Source organism: Zeugodacus cucurbitae, chromosome 2 (assembly GCF_028554725.1).
Source record: "Zeugodacus cucurbitae isolate PBARC_wt_2022May chromosome 2, idZeuCucr1.2, whole genome shotgun sequence".
Taxonomy (NCBI): Eukaryota; Metazoa; Arthropoda; class Insecta; order Diptera; family Tephritidae; genus Zeugodacus; species Zeugodacus cucurbitae.
In genome coordinates, this window is record NC_071667.1 from 65,968,317 (window position 1) to 65,989,851 (window position 21,535).

Consider the following 21,535-nt stretch of genomic DNA (forward strand, 5'->3'; position numbering starts at 1 on the left):
AACGAGTCGAAATTATTAAAATTTACTACCAAAAATCGGAGTCAGTCGTCTCAATTTAAAGAGCGCTACGTTCAGTTTATGGTCGTCATAATCCTCCTCCTGTCAGATCAGCAATTGAGCGTCTAGTGGAATAATTTGAATCCACAGGCATAGTACAAAATGTTCCCGTGCCTGTGAGACAAAGAAGTGCCGGTAGTGTCGAGAATATTGCTGCCTCTAGCGCATCAATTGAGGAAGACCCAAGTCTCTCACACGACGTTCTCAAGCGTTGGGCATCTCTGTGACGCCATTGTGGCGAATTTTACGAAAAGATCGTGGCCCATATCCTTGCAAGATCAAATTGACGCAAGAACTGAATTCTGAATGGGAATCGCTACCGCTTTATGATAACCGAATATTTTTGTCCCGAATTGGATGATATAAACTTGGACAATATGCGGTTCCAACAGGGCGAATGACTCAATTGATTTATTGTAAACCAAGTTTGGTGAACGTGTTATCTCACGATATGGCCTAGTCAATTGGCAGCCTAGATTTGTTAAAACGACCTTAGATAAAACTTTATATGGTAAGTTAAACTATATTGACCCTAAACTATGAAAATAGAGCTTTACTGTTAACATAACGAGTTCTAAATGAAATCAAAAGTAATGTCGGTTTTTTCCAAATTTTATTTTATAACCACAACAACAACAGTCAAGTTGGGTAGAGATTATATGCTAATCCAATAAAATAACCCCCTTATCACTCACTTCTTCCAACTTAGTACAGCTAGTAGACAAACACTAACTAAATTAGATTTCATTAATTAAAAATGCAAAAAATTTAACTCAATTAAAACCATAATTAACGACACTACACAACGGAAACCGTTATTACAAAAACAAAATTGCATATATAAAGGTATGTATGTATGTATAAAAATAAATATCAGATTAATTACTTCACAAATATGTATGTACATAGATATCGATTTGGATATGGTTTTTTTTCTTTTTGGTTTTTTTATTTGGAAATGTTGAAATCTGCAAACCACGTGCATACATAATTAAATTAAAGCGATTAAAGTGATTTAAAAACATGCATACATACAAACAAACATAGTTAAATACATTATTAAATGCCAGCATGCAAATTACATGAATGAGTACAACAACAACAACAGAGCAAAAAGCAAATAATTTTCGAAAATCAAGTGGATTTTTGGCGGGTTCGCAGCCAAATTGAAATTCAAATTGCCGAACGTGCCAAAAATATGTGCGCAACGGTATTTACGTGCCGATTTCTTCTACTTACATACCTACACAATTGACGTAAAAGACCAAAAAAAAAACCACGGACTTCAAATCAGTCGAAAAGAAAAGTTTGTGTAAAACAAAAATATTCAAAAAATAGTTACAGTTAGGAAGCCACAAATACAAGCAGCAGCAGCAAGAGTCATCAATAGCGTTTTAATAAATAAACAAAAACAACAACAACAGCAGCTAGTAGTAGCTGCAGAAAAAGAGTTAAAATCAAATAGCGCTCGATTGTTATGTCAGCAAAAAGGGAAAGTACGACTCATCCACACTCGCGTGGTACGCTGGTGTAAATTGCGGGACGCAGCTAATGTCGCTGACGGCCGCTTACCAACACCAGCGTGCTGATAAAGCCAATATGAAGAGCATTGCGGCGCGCTAGCTTAGCTGCCAAGCGACTTCAGCTGAGTTGAGCTGCGCGGCGCTGGCTGGGCTTGTCGCGACTTCTCCCGGCTTGTTGTGTGGTCAAGTGGTGAGGTGTGGTGGGCATGTTTTTCTTCTTATTTTCGTTTTTTTTTTTGTGGAAATTTCAATCAATGAGTGAGAGCTTTGCGCCAGGCGGTGCGAAACGCGTGCGTCGACAGCGGCGCCAATCAATGCGCGCAGCAGAAAGTCAGCAGCGCTGGCAAGCCAGTTAGTTATTTGCCTAACTGGAATTTAGTGGCTATCGAAAATTTGTAAACACGCTGCGGATCGATTTTTTGGCAGCCTAAAGTCTGACCAACAATGAAAAAAAACAAAAACAAGAAATAAGCAAGTGATATCAGAATGAAAGCGGCCTTTGTGGCGGTAGCCAGTATTACAGCGACGGCGGGCCAACAAAAATAGGCAATGAAGTTGACTTTATTCGGCGCTAATTGTAATGCGCCGTACGTGCGTCGTATGCGCCTGAATGCGAGACACTGTTAGCGTTTCTAGCTCTTTATTTGTTAGTGTGAGTTTCAATTTTTATTATTTATTAATTTTTCGCTTTTTCTTTGGCACAGACGCGCCGTGAAGTAACGTGAAAGCCGCAGTCAGCAACCGGCGATGAAATGAGAAAGACACACACACACATATACATGTGTTTGCATATAAACTTTTTCAAATACTTGCGTCTGGCCAGCGTTTGTTTGTTGTATAGTCATTTAAATTGTGTTGAATGGCGTGTGTGTGTGTGTGTGGTGTCGAAAATGGTGTGCTGCGGTTCCGGTTCGATTTGATATTCAGGCAAGCGCGTCACGTTTAGCTACTGTAAAAAAAGCAACAGCTAAAAACTACAATTGAATTTAATTTATTAATAATGCAGTTAAGGAAAGTGTGCAATGAGCATCGGTATTTACGCATGCGCAATGGCAACGAATTTGATTTTTTTCTTTTTTTTCAATTTTTAAAATACTTTCTTTCAATACTTTTTGTTTAAATTTTTATATTATTATATATATTTATATTTTATTTTATTTTATTTTATTTTATTTTATTTTATTTTATTTTATTTTATTTTATTTTATTTTATTTTATTTTATTTTATTTTATTTTATTTTATTTTATTTTATTTTATTTTATTTTATTTTATTTTATTTTATTTTATTTTATTTTATTTTATTTTATTTAATTTTATTTTATTTTATTTTATTTTATTTTATTTTATTTTATTTTATTTTATTTTATTTTATTTTATTTTATTTTATTTTATTTTATTTTATTTTATTTTATTTTATTTTATTTTATTTTATTTTATTTTATTTTATTTTATTTTATTTTATTTTATTTTATTTTATTTTATTTTATTTTATTTTATTTTATTTTATTTTATTTTATTTTATTTTATTTTATTTTATTTTATTTTATTTTATTTTATTTTATTTTATTTTATTTTATTTTATTTTATTTTATTTAATTTAATTTAATTTAATTTAATTTAATTTAATTTTATTTAATATTATTTTATTTTATTTTATTTTATTTTATTTTATTTTATTTTATTTTATTTTATTTTATTTTATTTTATTTTATTTTATTTTATTTTATTTTATTTTATTTTATTTTATTTTATTTTATTTTATTTTATTTTATTTTATTTTATTTTATTTTATTTTATTTTATTTTATTTTATTTTATTTTATTTTATTTTATTTTATTTTATTTTATTTTATTTTATTTTATTTTATTTTATTTTATTTTATTTTATTTTATTTTATTTTATTTTATTTTATTTTATTTTATTTTATTTTATTTGTTTTATTTTATTTTATTTTCTTTTTTTTCAAATAATTTTAATAATATTTTCATGCAATGTCTTTTATTTATTTTTTTTTAATTTTAACAATTTTTTTTAAATTTATTTTTATTTAATTTTAAAATTTTTTTTTTTTTTTAGTTTTTATAATTTTTTTTATTTTATATATTTTTCTTTACTTTTTTATTTTTTTTTTAACAAATTTTATTTATTTTTATGATTTTTTTATTTTATATTTTTATTTCCATTTTTTTATTTTTTTATTTTCTAACATTTTTTTATTATTTTATTTTTTTCATATTTATTTCTGGTACGTGCTGACAACTTAAGCTATGTTTTCGGCACTTTCATCTTCAAAATCATCGCAGGTACTTGTAAACATTACAGTTACAATCAAATTATATTTCGGCCAAAGCGTAATTATTTGCGAAAAACAAAAACAATAACAACACAACTGCATAACCTTGCCAACCACTATACCCTAAAAAGCTCAATAACATTAGCGATTTTTTTTACATTGCACATATGTACATATGTATGTATTTCTATGTGTACATATGTACATAAATGGTGCAAACATTAAAATGACTACACGTTCCAAGCACTCGTCATTCTGTTCATTGCCAATTGCCAGCGCTATCAGCAACTAATTGTAGACTTTTACGGATTATGCCGCACTTTGTTGCATACAAGTGTTTGTATTATATGTATGTTGTTATATGTTGTTATAATTTGTTGTTGTTTTTTTCGTTTTTTTTTTTGCTTGCTTTATTTATGTTGTTATAATTTGTTGTTGTTTTTGCTTTAATTTTGGCAGCGTCCACTTGAACTCTATGGCCATAAGCAGGCATACAGACACTATATATATATATATATATTCAGTTATGTACATACAATCATATACATATCAAGTATATACAAACATATGAAATCATGTATATAAATATCAAACTCTAGCCAACACAAAAATTTCATTAAAGCAGTTTGAGTTAATGCAAATCATTACATTCATTCATAGCTTAAAATATATATATATATATATATATATATATATATATAACACTTATATACATTTATTGTATGTATTCCAATTCACTTGTTTTCGCGCATCAATACATTTTTGCACCAAATTCCCAACACATTCCATTCAGCTCAGCTCGAGGCCTACTTCACCGGCTGGCTTTTGACACCTGCAAACTGCTTTCATGTCTTTCAGCTCACTTTTCACTCCAATTGTAGGCTATCGCTTGCAAATATGTTTCAAATTTTTGTTTGCATTGCTTCAATTTGTTACTCGACACTGTGATTTACACTTGACGTCTAATCTTTTGCGCACTTCAGCCTCTGCAATGATATTGCATGGTTACAACCAGTGAAGCGTACTCCAACAGAAAAAAAAAAAAATATTTTTTTAAGTATATGCTGAAGATTACAGCAATTATTAACACTTATTTATTTCTTTTTTTCACAGATCAATTACAACTGTGCAAAATGCCAAGTGTTTGCCTTGAAAAGTCATTTATAATTTAATATCACTTGAGCTATCATTTTGTAGTTCATTTACAAACATTTCTATTACAATTTTGGGTGTTTCACACTATGTCAAGTGTCGGTGGATGCATGATATTCGTGTGAAAGCTGAAAGTTGGCAGTGTTTGTTGTTATTGTATAATAATTTTTTAATTTCGAAAAATTATCAATTAGACATATACATAAAAGTCAAGTAAAAACAGTCGCGGTCGAATCGTGAAGGCCCATCCAGGTCTCGGGAAGTGGTTGCTATGTATTTGGTCGAATTGACAGTATATCATCTACTATGAGCTGTTGTTGTTGTTGTAGCGGCATAAAACATTCCACAAATAATTTTGAGGAATGCTGCCGATCTAACAGTTCTTGGCCGGAAAAATATCCAGGGTCCATTACGGTTACGTAGAACCGACTGTCGTGAGTACGGTGTACTATGAGCTGTTCCTCTGTAACCAAACTCTCAAATCGAAACTGTACTGTCAACAATTGGATCAACTGAAGAAAGCAATCGCGCCAAGCTTTGACCAATAGGAGAGGAATTGTGTACCATCAAGACCATCTGACACTGAAACCATTTCTTCAATCACTTAATGGAAGCCGTGCCGCCTCCCAGAACCAGCAAGAGTGCTTTCCTGAAATAAATCGACGATTCCCTCCCCGTGAATGGTGTACTTGTGGTCAAATCACTACCTATTGCAGACACCGAATTCGAGTTACCTCGCGAAACTAGAGTGACACTCGCGTAACGTCGTTCTGGATACTGTAGTAAATTACACTCCTACTTATCCAGATTGGACCCCGACATATCCGACATATGTGCCGCATGCAAAGAGAGAGAAAATGACCCTACCACCTCTTCTTTGCATGCCCAAATAAACCCACTCATCTAACACCCCTTTTCCTTTGGTTCAACCTGGTCGAAACAGCTCATTTCCTAGGCCTCCGGTTTTATGACTTCGATGACAATTGATTTGTGCTTGTCGGTTCAACTAACACTAGATAACCGTTACAACAGCAACATCAAGACAACACGAGCCCACACACATCGATAGGAAGCTTCGGAAGCTTATTAGGGGAATTCTAATGCATCCACTTTATTGTCGGGAACTGACACCCAATGATCATTAGGAAAATGGAGTCGACTGATCCAGTTATTTGCTAATATTGATGAGGAAAAACCCATTAAAGCTTAAAATATTATCGAGATACTGATAATAATGTTTCATAACCTCACATCTAATAAAAAATATTGCTCTACCGAGACACTAAAATGCAATTCTTAAAAACAAATTAAGAAGATTAGCAACTTCAGCAAATTTAGATTTAATACTTCTCATTTTAACACCCATATTATGAACTAATTAACTTCATTTATTACTCATTTTCACAGTCATATTTGAACAGCGCTCATACATACATACAAACAAGTGCTGTTAGTTCGACTAAATGTTGTAATGTGAAGCCATGAACAATGCATTAAAATAACTTCACAGTTCAAAAAGTTTAAAAATGTTGTAATACAAGCAATTGTATATATGCATTTAATGAATGTATGTAACGGGTGATTTTTTTGAGGTTAGGATTTTCATGCATTAGTATTTGACAGATCACGTGGGATTTCAGACATGGTGTCAAAGAGAAAGATGCTCAGTATGCTTTGACATTTCATCATGAATAGACTTACTAACGAGCAACGCTTGCAAATCATTGAATTTTATTACCAAAATCAGTGTTCGGTGTTCCGCTTTTTTATCGACAAATTTTGTTCAGCGATGAGGCTCATTTCTGGTTGAATGGCTACGTAAATAAGCAAAATTGCCGCATTTGGGGTGAAGAGCAACCAGAAGCCGTTCAAGAACTGCCCATGCATCCCGAAAAATGCACTGTTTGGTGTGGTTTGTACGCTGGTGGAATCATTGGACCGTATTTTTTCAAAGATGCTGTTGGACGCAACGTTACGGTGAATGGCGATCGCTATCGTTCGATGCTAACAAACTTTTTGTTGCCAAAAATGGAAGAACTGAACTTGGTTGACATGTGGTTTCAACAAGATGGCGCTACATGCCACACAGCTCGCGATTCTATGGCCATTTTGAGGGAAAACTTCGGAGAACAATTCATCTCAAGAAATGGACCCGTAAGTTGGCCACCAAGATCATGCGATTTAACGCCTTTAGACTATTTTTTGTGGGGCTACGTCAAGTCTAAAGTCTACAGAAATAAGCCAGCAACTATTCCAGCTTTGGAAGACAACATTTCCGAAGAAATTCGGGCTATTCCGGCCGAAATGCTCGAAAAAGTTGCCCAAAATTGGACTTTCCGAATGGACCACCTAAGACGCAGCCGCGGTCAACATTTAAATGAAATTATCTTCAAAAAGTAAATGTCATGAACCAATCTAACGTTTCAAATAAAGAACCGATGAGATTTTAAATTTTATGCGTTTTTTTTTTAAAAAAAGTTATCAAGCTCTTAAAAAATCAATCAAAAAATTTATATCTATGTATGTACATATACATATGTAATACATGTGCATATATTAAAATGAAAAAAATCAAAATGTCATATTACGACGGAACAGCTGTCGGTCAACTGCAGCTACTATTAACATTTGAACTAAATGATTTGTAAAAACACACAACAACAACAATAACAACAACTTGACAACTTCACTAATGATTATAGAGACACCTCAGTGAACCGCGCTGCCAACAATGTGTATACACATACATATAAGCGCAAATACATACATATGTAATTAGCTAAAGTGTTAACACCTAAAACGGTACAAAAAAAATTAATTTGAATTTATAATATAAATGATGTCAACCACAAGTTACACATACACACACAGAGCGGTGCATACATACACACATATTTAAATAAGAAATGCGCATATTGCAATATGGGTCACAATAGCTAGTCAGCCAGTCAGCGACACAAAAGTGGTTGGTTTGTAAGAAAGATTTAAAAATTTAATAGAAAAGAGCAGCACACACACATGCGCATGCGCAGTTCATACAAAAGCGAAGCACTTTCATTTTTTTAATAAATCACACGCATAAATACTCAGCGCAAAGGTATGTCTTGTGATTACCATATATGTATATATGTACATACACACATACCAACACATACATCCATGCATGTGTTTAGAGAGTTTGGCCGCAACGTGCCTAGAAAGAGACGCATTAAAAATGTACAGCTAAATGTTTGAAGAAGCGTTTCGATATATAGAAACGCTTTGGAAACAGCAGCAAAAGCGCTTAGAAAACACAAATAAGTCATAAGCAGAGTAGTAGCTGGCAATATGAGCTTACAAATCGTTGTGGAATTCAATTCACACATAACTGTTAATATGAACTAATTTGAGTTGTTGTTGTTATTTTCGTTTTCAGACTGACTTATATATTTTTTCATATTTTTGCCAGGCGACTTTAGTGGGGCGCAACAAATATGCTAAACGATAGCAGAAATCGAAAGCTATTGCAAGAAGATGGCAAAGAAATCAGCGCAAATATTGAAAAAAATTATAAGGAGAAAAAAATTGAAATGAATTGTAAACAAAAATTGCAAGGTACAAAATTAGTACAAAAATAAAATCATAATTTTTTGCAGCACTTAACGCTTTACTGCGATTAGTGAAATTAATTTGGTAAACTGTGTTGCTGTTGTTGTTGTCGTTGATGATGTGGTGTAGAAATAGTTTGCATAAAAAGTTCCGCCATTGATTTATTGCTTTGGTTGACAAAAAAATATTTAATTTGCTGCTGGCTGACTGCCTTCGCCGTTACACCGTTCTGGCAGCGCGCAAATAACCAAATTTGTTGTGCAGACAAACGCTTTCTATTTGCGCTTATTTACGCTTTTATTGTTTGATTTTCGGTTGTTTTTGTTTTTCTTTTTATAGAAAAAAATTGGTTTGATCACTGAAATTTCTTTTCTGTTTTAACCAATTGACGTGCTGTGTGTTTGTGAAAGCATATGTATTTGTTGTGTACATTCGACATGCATTAAGACATATGTATGTATAGATTTCATTCTTTGAAAGCGAAAATTTATCAATCGCGCTGCGCGAGATACACCAATTTGTATGCGCATGCGCGCGCACACCTGCCAGCCGCACTACGCGCTGCACACACAAAATTTTTATACAAATACACATGTAAACATGTAGATACAGCTGTTGGCAGCACCTACGGCACAGTCGTTATGAAAGCGCGCTTGTGAATTTATTCGAATACATATATTGCCGCATTTCTTATTGGCTGCAGCATTTATTAACAAAGCAAGCTTTATAGTTATTGCAATGCTTGTATAAATGTTTGTTGTTGTTATTGCAATGCTTGTATAAATATTTATTGTTGTTATAATTTTGGCTTTTATATTCAATGCATTTTTAATTTCTGTTTGTAGTCAATTATTTATTTTATTTTATTTATTTTAGTGTCAAAAAACAACTGCATGCATTAAAACAAGCAAATACATGTTTTAGACAAGTCACAGTTTGTTGATTGAGCCCGTTACGACAAGCACGTTTGACATTGCACATAGTTTTATACTTCAATTTTTAAAAATCAATATTACATATTCAAATAAATATAGGAATATTCATGTATTAACGATAATTGAAATAAATAAATAATATTAAACAATAATATTTTGTTTTTTAAATAACATTTGCATCTCTCAATTTTACATAAACAACAAGAAATGCAGCAGCATGACAGTTTTAATACTAACATCACACAGTTTGAGTATCACTGTATAAGCAACAATGTAAACAAAGCTACAAGTGCAATTGCAACACACACACATGCAGCCACACAAACTCACGTGCTTTCTAAGACACGCTCTCTCGACAGACTCTCAATTGTTTGCAGACCTAATGGTAAACAAGTAGAACAAGAATGCATGCACCAAAACAAAAATCAGCTGTTCATAATAGACTGCAGCGAGCAAAAATAGAAAGTAGCTGCAAATTTTACAAATAATTTCGGATTTGATGAATTGAAAACTGAAATTATACCATTAATAAAGTGAGAAGTGCAGTTAATATCACTTAAAAGTAAATAGTTAAATGCAAATTGAACATAGAATTTAAAATAAAAGTCAATCCAAGTGCCAACAAAGTCAGCAGCGAAATGGAGCAAATGCTAAAGAAGTGATATGCAAAACGTAAATCCTAAGCAACACAAATATTACTACTAATTAAATATGCAGTCAGATATCTACATAAAAGTATATAAGGACATTAATAAAACGGGAATGTGACTAGCGCTTCTTGAGTTAACATACACATAACCTAATGTCAGTAGTACCAACTGTGCTGTATAAAAAATCAAATTAAATTTTAGATATTTTAGCTGTATATTGTATTCAGCATATAAATCGTTTGAGACATGTACTAAAACTTAAAACAATTTAAAAACCAAAGCCAAAACCAACGAAAATAGTGGAAGCCGCAAACACACCTGTCTCGCATTTGGCCAACGACTTTTCTCACGTCATTATCACCGTTTTTCATCATCAACACGTTCGCTGGTAGACAAGCCAAGAGACAGTGCATTGCTTTTCTCAACACCATTCACACGCAAACACAGCCATACTTTCTTCCGCAGCAGCGCCACTTCATGTCCACACGTTTACGCTTAATGCACAAACAAACCAGAAAACACCAGGCAAACGCATGAATTAACAACAGTCAGCCAGCCAAACTATCATGGCCAACGAAAGCGAAGTTTGCAGCAAAGAAAGATGCCAAAACGAATGAAATAACTACCAACAGCAATAAATGAAACGAGAAAATAAACCAAGACAAAATGAAACTAAAAAAAAATAATAAAAAAAATACAAAAAGTTACCAACTTAAAGGCAGCAAGCAACAGGCGAGTGCATTAATTTCACTTTCGTTTGCAGCAACTTACTTGCGCTATAGCCGCCGCACAGTGTGTGCTGTTGGAAACATTGTTTGAGTGTATATTGTTGCAATGTTGCTGCTACCACACCGAGCGCAGCAACCGCAGCGCAAGCACAGAAAACAACTTCCCAACCGCAGCCAATGCACTTTGCCGATGAGGAAGCAAAGCAAAGCGACGTCATCGCACACAATATTAAGGATGATAATGTTGTTGATGCACACGAGCCGTTGATAATGATGACAAATGCAACGAGACAACAAAAACAACAACAACAATAACTATGTATGCATCTACATACACATTTGTAGGAATCAATTGAGCATGGCGCAAAAAAAACGGCTAGCTACACCAGTTGGGAATGCGCGCAGTCGTAGTAATACGGCGTTGCCGACTACTTTATTTAGGATTTAAACCACAAATTTCAAATGACCGCAGAAAATCGGCCTCGTGATAGCAATGCTCTCTAAAAGTTGATAATCGAAATCTTGCAAATGACTGCCGACATTGGCACTATTTAGAGTTGAAAGTAAAAACAATTAGATATATTAGATTTACAATATTGAACTTTATAATATTGTGAGTGAAGCAGTGAATTTGCAATTCCTTGGCTACAGGCAATACACATAATTTAAAACCGAAATTAAATGTGTTGGACTTCGAAAAAAATAATTTCTTTAACTCAACTATAACCTATAGTAATACATAAATACTTCAGAAGTCTACTTAATCGACTCAAAAAATGCGTTAATTCAAATTCAATTACATACAAAACCTTTTAACGATAAAGACAAATATACGAAAAAAAATGATTTCATATCAGCTTACCATATTGGCAAAATAATCCTGTCCAGTTGTTATGGCCGTGTTGCGTTGCAATAACATACCAACTCCGTGGAAGTTGCGTTGTGGCAAAAGCGAGGACATGTTGTTCGCAGTATTTTTGCATAGTAGCGCTGCAGCAATGGCTGCGTTGGAGCAAAAGGATCTGTTGATATTTTGTTGCCAAAACAATTGACAGAGATGTTTTTGCGTTTGATGGTTGCGTGTACCGACGACAACGTGAAGTCCTTTACGACCGGAAGTGCTTAAACAGGCCATTTTATGTGATTTTTTTTTTTAAGAAAACTGTTATATTAACAACAAATATTGAATTCGAAATATGCACTTTTCATAAACACTTTCTTATGCGTTTGTTTTAATATTTTTGTATTATTGTTGTTTTAAAACTTTGTATTTGTTCAAGTGGTTTATTAAATACAATATTTTTGATACATTGATTTGCACTTTTTTGTTTTAATATAAAATTGGTTATGAATCGCCCGACAGGTCCTGTATATATTAACTACTTGAGTGTATACGAGTATATCTTTAAATATTCTTTGGAGAAAACATGTCACTCGCTTTTGTTTGCGTTGTTTTTAAGCTAAGCTTAATAATTTCAATAAATTTATTCTCAATTTAACATCGAAGCTCACTTTTATAATATAATGCACATATATTCAAAATGGACTGGACACGCACAACGCTGATTATGTTAAACGAAAACGACGATATATATTAATTTAGATTGATTTAGTAACTGAAAAAACGGCAAAGACGACCACGGAACGACGATAACTTACGTCTGACTCCAGCAGCTCCAACAAAGTGTCTGTTGTCGCTGTCAACGATAGTGGCTTACGCAGGTTATTACAATGTGGCAGCAGCCAAGTATTTAAGCAGACTTGAAGAGAGCTTAAGAAACGACTGCAGCGACAGTGGAAACTCGTTCACCTGGCGCGCTGAGTTACGTTTTGGCGCTGGTTACGGTTGCGCTGTGGTGAGTATATGTATATGTACTAGAAAATCATATCGTACTTGGAGCTGAGCTTGTAGTAGTGCGTTTAAGCCGCGCACGTCGTGTTGAATTTCTACCGCTCCATTTGAACACAACTATTTTCAATCTGGCCCTAATTTGAATGAAGCTACTGCCGCATTCAACAAGTATGAGCCCGTATAAACTTTACACCGGCTTAGCACACAGCGATAAAGTTATCGTTCAGAGAAAATGACTCGTTTCCGCCAGGCATTTAGTCCAGCAATATGCACAGAAGCACCTTGAACATAACACACACAATTTATGAAAGAAATATTTACAACAGCTTTAGCTGAACACTGTCACTATAAGTAACTTCTTACTATATTTTCCTTTTTATGATTATTTAACTGTCTTAAAAAGTGAATTGGAAATCCTCTTGACGTAACTTGCATGTTTTTTTATTTTACTTTCCCAATATGCTAAACCATCTGTAAGAACAGCTGTTTGGCGTTGCCATCCACCACAGTTACATACATTACAGCGCCATCTACTTGACGAGCTTAGGAGTTCATTAAAGAGTTATAACTTATATATCAAATTGCATTTTACATTATTTAAACAGTTATTAAAATATTATCTTTCGTTAATATACTATTTTATAATTTTTTATACCAAATTTAACTTATTTTTTACAGCCCATTTTTTAAAATGGCCGTTAATTTAAATTAAAACATTATCTACAAATAGTACAGCAAATTCTGGAAGTCCCTTATGTTTACGTTACATGTTTAATAACTCGAAAATTCACATGTTCCAATATTTTTATATATTTTTTTGAACTTTGCCCGATTTCTACTTGGTCACTACTGTCAAATCTCAGCATGCTTGGTGCCGATGAACGAAAAATAGAAAACAGCTGATCGTGCTGTCATTCATTTTTTTCATTTACTGCTTGAATTTCTTTGAAATTTATTATATATTTTCTTTAAATAAAAATTAACAATAAAGATGTCGCGAAATATCTATCAAAGTCTAAATACCTTCCTGCATCGCCTTGAAAGGTTTATATTTTTCGGACACCGCGGCCAACCGCCAAGTAAATACAGTTGTGATAACACACATTGCTGGTTATTTAATCATGTTTTTCTTACACAGTGGAATTAGCTTTGGCTGGCATGCCCAGTTTTGGACTGAATACACCAGTGAATACTTCAAACAGCAATAAACCAGATAGATTTAGCCTTAAGAATCTGTTAGGTGATGGCATATTGTGGGCTGTGCCAAAACATCGTCGTACCATTGAAAAGCGTTTAAATCGGAAATTCGGTTTACCCGGCTATAATTGGAAGCCATTGGTTGCTAAAACTAACTTGCGCTCATGCAATCAATGCGGCCATGATCACGAATTGGGAGTATTATGTCGTAAGTGAATGTTGCTATTTTTTGTAGATAATGGCTATATAATATATAATTTCAGCACATTGCTACAAGAAAGTTGAGCAGGAAACTCGTTTAATGCAAGAAAAAATTGAAGAAAAGTTGGGACTAGAGCCCATTGAACACGAAGTTGTGGTGCTGTACCAAGGCGAACAAATCGAAAAAGTTGATAATGGACCCAACGAACGGAAAGTGCGCGTTGTGGAAATGGAGAAGCCACGTCCAGTTTGGTTCAGCAAAAATCTAATGCAAAAAACTACAGCGCAGCCAGCAGATACTAAGGAAGTTAAACCTTCAAACTTGGGTTGAATTTCGCAACATCTTTATACAAAAAAATAAAACCTATTATCGTCGAAATTGTTAAAAGTAATACGTGTTTGCTTATCCGTCAAATGAACTTTATTTACTTGTAAACGAAAGTGCTTTAGTGGAATTTATTTGTTTGAGGAATCCATTATTAAATTCCGTTGCAGTCATTAGTTTTTTGCCTTCGACACGTAGTTGATGCACTTCCAGGTGAGTGTTATCGGCGCAGCACACTATAAGGCAACGTTTATTACGATCATACCAAAAAGTGCCACACTCCACATCAGCCAAGGGAACGGAGAGCACTTCTACAGCAGGTAGTTTTACATCGATCAATTGAATGTTTTTATGCTGAAATATCGTATTTAAATTTTTAAAGCCAAAAAGTGCACGAAACCTGCGATATAATTGTACTGCACTCATTTCAGTCCAATTCACTTTCGTAATTGCGGCTGTTATTTTGGGTGCTGTGGTAAAAAAAATTTGGACATTAATACACATTTTTTTTAATATTAAAAAATTACCCAAAGTAGCAAGTTCATTATTTTGCTTTGTGGCCGTTTCTAAACAGTTTGAGAAATTATTTAAAGTATTAACCAGCAAGTTAGCGCCTTCTTGCGCCAATTCTGCATGAAGTTCCGGCATACGAACATCCGCTTTAATATTTACTTCACGTTGCGCCAAAATCTTAAGAGAAAACATTACAGCTTAGATATTTATATAACTGAAATACTCTGAAAATCTTACATCTCCGACATCAAAGTGCTTTGGTTCTATTTTCATAATAGATACACCAGTTTGCGCATCTGCATGCATAATAGCGTAAATAATTGGTGCAGCACCACGCCAACGCGGAAGCAGACTGGCATGTACGTTAATCATACCACTGAAAATGAAAAGGATATTTCTTTAACAAATATTCAAAACTTTATTAAAATATTCTTAGTTTTTAAGGCCACAAATGTATAAAAGAAGTCAAAAATATATTTTAACCACTTACTTGGGAAATGATTTGATGATTCTCTCGGGTATTAAATGACCAAATGAAACTACAACACCCAAATCATATCCTTCGCAAACTTCCGGAAGTACCGGCCATCGATGAAGCGTCAGTTGCTTTTGTTCTGCATAAGTACGCACACAATTGGCCGGATTTTTAAAAGATGTCACCACGCCCAGTGCAGCGCTTTCTGTTTTACTATAACTAATAAAGAACCCTTTTTTATTGTAATCATTAATTTAAAGATAATGTTATAACATACTAGTTATTATGTATCGCTTGAAGACTGGGTAATGAAAATGTGTCGGTACCGAAAAATAACACTTTCAACTTAGAATTTTTTATTAATTGTGTTGATTGTGTTTGAACACATTTACATCTTGTTTGACTCAGTATTAAATTAATGCCTTCATTTATTTTTCTTCGATATTTGAAGAAATTTATTTTAAAATTATTTATGCAAGGCATATTTGACTAAAATTGAGAGTTACACAAACAAATATTTAACAGCTGATCATGGTTTGACAGATGCTTGAAACACAGCCTCTGTTGGATTGGACCAACAGAGTTGTTAAAACTATAAAAAAATATTAAATATGAATTTTGTAGTTTTTTTTAACTTATTATCTTTAAAACGATTTATATTTCTTAATAAATATACGAAAAATTATTATTTTTGCATTTCGAATACGAGTTTCGAACAATTCAATGCTAAAACACCGTCTTAAATGGATTTCTCAAATACATATTATGGGTTGTTAAGTTTTCTAAATAAGAATTATTGTATCGTTAGGAAGTTCAAGGAATGATGATATTGTTTAATTGATTAAAAATTTAATTATATGCAACATCATCAGTTTTTTAGATATGTCAGACCACCTTAGTGAGTGTTTATTACGAATGTTGGAGGCAAAGAAATAAGAAAAAAACTATGTGTCAAAATGAACAACAGTTAATGCATTTTGTCTCACATTAAATTTCTCTTAATAATCTTATTTTCTTATTGTATTTTATCTATGTTTTTCTTAGAATTTATTATATGTTTAAATAAAAAATAATATTCAATTACTAATGGTAATCTAAAGCAAAAGAACAAAATAGACAACAACACTACAAATACAACCAATAAGCAACAATGGAATCAGCGCCCAACTCTAACAATGGACTTGCTTCGGAATATGCACTACGCGTCGCACTGCAAACTATGAAGGAACGCTGCCTTGCACTTCAACGACGGCTAACTGAGCTGGAAGAAGACAACGAAGAGCTACGTGCACGTTTTGATCAAAGCAAACAGGCAAACACAACACTAACTGCCAATGGCAGTATCAGCACTGACGCAAGTGAATTGCTGCAATTACGCACACAGGTCGAGGAGTTGAATCGCCAAAAGGAACAATTAAGCGAACACATCAATATGGTTTCGAACGAAAATCGAAAACTATGGTCGCGTTTGTCTCAAATAGCCAAAGATAAAACCGGACAACAGGGTGCTACAAATGAAGCAGATTACACTACCGGCAATGAGCCCGATGACAACCAAACAAGTCCACGAAATGGTAGTGGTTCAAATCAAAATCTTATACGTTCCAAAACATTTACACAACATTCGCCAAATCCTAATTTACGCCACAAACTAATACCTAATGGCAAAGAACTTAGTATGGAGGAAGTTGCGCTGGAACAGAAATGTGATGTGGACGAAGACAATGATTATATGCTACCAGCAGACGGTGAATTGGGATTTGCCTACTTAAATGTTGATGATAGTAATATCGATGATGCAGACTTTACGTCGGTAGCCAAAAAGTGTATGGAGGGGTTGCAGGAAATGCAACGCGAGGCGCTCAGACAACAACAAGAGCTCAATTCCGCACTTACTGTTATCGAGACTAGAATTGGTAAGACGATACGCATAGTGTGATTTGTAACATTTGTTTATACACTTTAAATATACATACTTGCAGCACTACAGCCGTGCACAGATTGTACAAAGAAATCACAAAAACCCGAAATGGCCGACAAAAGTCTAGAAACTGATGAAAGCCTTAGTGAACTAATCCATATAAATAAGAATAACGTGTCCAAAGACAACAAAGCATGGCTTGGCTGTAACGAAGCAGAAGAATTTGATATGTCATGTTCTAATGAAGCGGAGGAAGAAACCTTCCTAGGTGTGGATGCCTACTTTGACAAAGTACAAAATGTACTCAATGCGGATGCCGCTGATCGTCTGTGTCCAATGTGTGGCAGAAAATTTGACAGCGCCATTGCGTTTGATGCATTCCAACAACATGTCGAAGCGCACTTTCTCGACCGGGACGACGTTGAATTCTGACAAAACCCGAAAATTTACTTTTCCTCAGAATTATGAGAGGAAAAGCGTTTTAATGAAGTTATACTGCGTGCTTGTGGCTATAATGGACTGATTTTGTTGAAGAAATTCATTATTATGATAAATAGTGTGTTGTTTTGTACGAAGCCAATGGTAAAATGCATAAACAATAATATTAATTTAAGTATTTTATGTATTATTAGTTTGCTAAAGGCAAAATTATACTATGAAAATCGCTTTAAAAACAAATTTATGAAAAACTCTTTAGTATTTAGTATGAAATACTATATTATTCAAAATGTATGCAGTTAACTCAAATGCAGTGAGTAAATATACTTATGTATATGTTGTTAGACGTAAATTACCCATCATTGCATTAAATATTATTGATATGTTATGTAACATTCTAAGAAAACTTCAAATATATATACATATATGTATTTAAACATTTATTTCTCTCTTAAATATATAATAACTAAGTTTTTTCGAATATGTGTAAATAACCATCATAAGATACTGGTATATATTATAAAGGCCTTAAAATTTAAAAATCCCCGTTCAGACGATAGTCGGTTCCAGCTAGTCAAAGCGCACATTCATTATTATCCGTTCAAGTGGTGTCAACTCGCCAGCATTTCTCGAGACTACATATTCGAGTGGATGTTTTCTGTCTTTACAACAACAACAACGTCAAATTAGTCATCTGGGAGCCTAAATTACTCCAATCATCCCTCGAATTTAACCTAAACTAGCGTTTTATTGTTTTTTTATACTCGCAAAAAATTGCTAAAAGAGTATGATAGAGAGTATTGTTCACATAACGGTTGGTTGTAAGTCCTAAAACTAAACGAGTTTGATATAGGGTTATACACATATATCAAAATGATCAGGATGACGAGTAGAGTTGAAATCTAAGCTGTAACTTGAATAAAAACTGAGATATCTTGATGAAACTTGTAGTTTTCTGACACCATAGGAAGGTTAGATATCGAAGATGTGCGAAATCGGACCACTGCCACGCCCATAAAATGTCGAAAATCGAAAACACATAAAGTGTCATAACTAAGCCATAAATGAAGATATAAAAGTAAAATTTGGTGCAAAGGATTGCACTAGGAAGGCGCATATTTGGATATAATTTGCTGAGGAAGTGGGCATGGCCCTGCCCCCTACTTAGTTTCTTTGTATACATATATCTCGTAAATTACTAAAGCTGTATCAACAAAACTCTCTAGAGTTTGATTTTCTTTTTTTATTTTTTTTTAGGTACAACCTTATACATTCCAGAAATGTAGGAATCGGATTATAACTACGACCATATCCCATACAAAGGTTATGTAGAAAACTATTAAAAATGCTTTAATCTAGAACTTTGAAGTCGATCTGAATCGGGTTCTTTACGATGTATAAAGTAAACACTAGAGAAGATATCGGTACAAAACTTTGCACATATACTTTATTTCTGGTGTGGCATAACCCGTACAAAAATTACTCGGACTATAACTTTTCAAGGCTACAGATAACGAATATCGAACCTCAAAGTTTACGGCTTATTTCTTATTGAAAATATTGTAAAATCTCTCAGATATTCTAAAGTACTTCTAATAATGTGCGTCTGTGCCAAAAATGGGCAGAATCAGACCAATTTTTCCTTTAGCCCCATATGCGGTTTTTCAAACTACATATATATTTGGCGTAGGAACCGCTTTAAGCGATGATAGCCGAATCCACCTGAACTCGCCACAAGGTTTCTCCTTTGAAGCCAGGCCACTTTCCACTTGATCCTTCCATCGGAGTGGAGGTCGTCCTCTTCCGCGGCTTCGTCCAGCGGGTACTGCATCGAACACTTTCAGAGCTGGAGTGTTTTCATCCATCCGTACAATATGACCTAGCTAGCGTAGCCGCTGTCGTCATATAAATCGTACAGCTCATCGTTCCATCGTCTGCGGTATTCGCCGTTGCCAATGTTGAGAGGACCATAAATCTTCCGCAAAACCTTTCTTTGGAAAACCCCAAGAGTCGTTTCATCGCATGTGGTCATCGTCCACGCTTTTGCGTCATAGATCAGGGCGGAGGACTTGTAGAGTTTGATTTTGTTTCATCGAGAGAGGACTTTACTTTTCAACTGAGTGATTCTGCGTTGGATTTCGAGGCTGACGAGTAAGCATTAGAGAAGTTATCGGAACAGAACTTTGCACATATAATACACTACTACTACTACTTTGCATCGCTCTTCTAAAAATCGTCGAAATCGCACCATAAGTTTTTAAGGCCCCATTTATCGAAATGAGGACTTCAATGCTTCTACTACATCTTTTAACGAAAATATAGGTAAGTCTCTCAGATATTTTAAAGAAATTCAGAGGGATTATTTTGCAGCTAATAATATGTCGCCGTGCCCAAAAATGGGTGAAATCCGGTCATAACTTCACCTAGCTCCCATATACCTAATGGACTTCAAACCATGTACATATATGCCGAATATGCGAGTCAAATTGTGTGTTCTCTTAATAAAATTAAAGAAATAAATTGCGAGAGTATAAAATGTGCGCTTACACCCGTACTCAGCCCTTCCTTACTTGTTTTTTTTATTATTTTCTGTGATTTGAACAAAAACAGTTTACTTGAGTCAACTATATGCACATGAAGACTTCTTACTAAAGTGATGAACTATACAACTTTTATTTTATTGAAAAATGGTTTACAATTTCATGAGTAATAACGGGTTTCTATTAAAAAGTTTACCAAAATCATGCCTAATCGTAGGCTCTCATATGACTAAGTGGGAATAACCCAACGATGCATGACAGTCAGCATTTTCGATTTGTAAAATGTTTGCAGAAAATTTTTCTAATTCAGTCTACTGCTTAGTGAGTTAGAAATTCACATTTTTAATAAAACCATATACATATGTACATATGTATGCATATAGGCAAACTTGTATGACCAATTTACTGAACCTTAGCAACTAATTGTATTTACTACAATTGAGTATCCACCGCTTAGCTTTTTTTATTTTTTACTGTTAGCATTTCTGCTATTTTGTCATAACTTTTATATTATTATTAGCCTATAACCGGTTTGTTTTTTTTATACTATAATATCGCACCTGAAAAATGTTTGACCAAGCTGACCAATTGTTGTTGTTGCAAACGCAAGAATTCTCATAATTATATCATACCTTTCACTTATACGCGCTCAATGCTGCAAATATGTATATGTATATGTGTGCGTGTGAACTGATAAGACAAAAATCGAGTTGTGACGCCTACTTTTCGGCTACCGGAACCGCTGCCAGCAATAACCGCAGGGCTACAACAAACACATGTAGTCAAATGTAGACACATTTCTATGTGTGTGTGTGTGTATTTCAATACGGTAAACCACGCAATTATGTCCGCATATATATTTTCCAAAACAGAACTCGCATGGACGCACAAAAACACAGTCAAGCGTTTTTCAGCGCTCACACACACACATACACAAACATTACTAGAAAACAACTGCTGTCATCTTGTATGTAAGTGTGTGTGTGTGCTTAACTATGAGTTCGAAACTGCATGCCAATTCTGTTTTTATATACATACAATTTGCCGGCTTCGTAGCTTGGTCTGAACTCTTTACAAATTCAGGTGCTTCCGGCCACTTGTGCGTGTGTCTGTGCATGTGCATGTATGTATGTTCTCTCAAGCGCC

The 21,535-nt window shown here is 33.9% G+C and overlaps 4 protein-coding genes across 5 annotated transcripts in view; 2 read left to right on the forward strand and 2 right to left on the reverse strand.

The window, feature by feature from the left end:
• Positions 1 to 13,246, reverse strand: part of LOC105219049 (all trans-polyprenyl-diphosphate synthase PDSS1) — a 71,890-nt gene extending 58,644 nt beyond the window's left edge. Inside the window, exon 1 of the mRNA XM_054225641.1 lies at positions 11,790 to 13,246. Within this exon, the coding sequence (XP_054081616.1) occupies positions 11,790 to 12,062 (273 nt within the window). The 5' untranslated portion in view covers positions 12,063 to 13,246. The remainder of the gene's footprint in view (positions 1 to 11,789) is intronic.
• Positions 13,247 to 13,692: 446 nt separating this feature from the next.
• On the forward strand, positions 13,693 to 14,569 carry LOC105219863 (39S ribosomal protein L32, mitochondrial). The gene is made up of 3 exons (XM_011196212.3): positions 13,693 to 13,858; positions 13,918 to 14,184; positions 14,240 to 14,569. Exons 1-3 carry the CDS (start codon positions 13,771 to 13,773, stop codon positions 14,506 to 14,508), a joined length of 624 nt encoding a protein of 207 aa, XP_011194514.2. The 5' UTR covers positions 13,693 to 13,770; the 3' UTR covers positions 14,509 to 14,569.
• Positions 14,406 to 21,535, reverse strand: part of Gpdh_0 (glycerol-3-phosphate dehydrogenase [NAD(+)], cytoplasmic) — a 53,421-nt gene continuing 46,291 nt past the window's right edge. For both annotated transcript variants that reach the window (XM_054225638.1, XM_054225639.1), the window contains exons 9-12: positions 15,506 to 15,709; positions 15,253 to 15,391; positions 15,030 to 15,192; positions 14,406 to 14,972 (exon numbers count right to left, since the gene is read on the reverse strand). In XM_054225638.1, the coding sequence (XP_054081613.1) occupies positions 14,599 to 14,972; positions 15,030 to 15,192; positions 15,253 to 15,391; positions 15,506 to 15,709 (880 nt within the window). In that variant the 3' untranslated portion in view covers positions 14,406 to 14,598. The remainder of the gene's footprint in view (positions 14,973 to 15,029; positions 15,193 to 15,252; positions 15,392 to 15,505; positions 15,710 to 21,535) is intronic.
• LOC105219861 (protein spindle-F) lies at positions 16,459 to 18,292 on the forward strand. The gene is made up of 2 exons (XM_011196210.3): positions 16,459 to 17,406; positions 17,473 to 18,292. Exons 1-2 carry the CDS (start codon positions 16,641 to 16,643, stop codon positions 17,841 to 17,843), a joined length of 1,137 nt encoding a protein of 378 aa, XP_011194512.2. The 5' UTR covers positions 16,459 to 16,640; the 3' UTR covers positions 17,844 to 18,292.

What these genes read in the sequence shown, in the direction of transcription:
- LOC105219863 (XM_011196212.3), top strand. Translation starts at nt 13,771, where the DNA reads ATGTCGCGAAATATCTATCAAAGTCTAAATACCTTCCTGCATCGCCTT. An exon ending in ACACCGCGGCCAACCGCCAA is followed by an intron (nt 13,859 to 13,917) that starts GTAAATACAGTT and finishes TTTCTTACACAG; the next exon opens with TGGAATTAGCTTTGGCTGGC. An exon ending in CGAATTGGGAGTATTATGTC is followed by an intron (nt 14,185 to 14,239) that starts GTAAGTGAATGT and finishes ATATAATTTCAG; the next exon opens with CACATTGCTACAAGAAAGTT.
- LOC105219861 (XM_011196210.3), top strand. Translation starts at nt 16,641, where the DNA reads ATGGAATCAGCGCCCAACTCTAACAATGGACTTGCTTCGGAATATGCA. An exon ending in TGTTATCGAGACTAGAATTG is followed by an intron (nt 17,407 to 17,472) that starts GTAAGACGATAC and finishes ACATACTTGCAG; the next exon opens with CACTACAGCCGTGCACAGAT.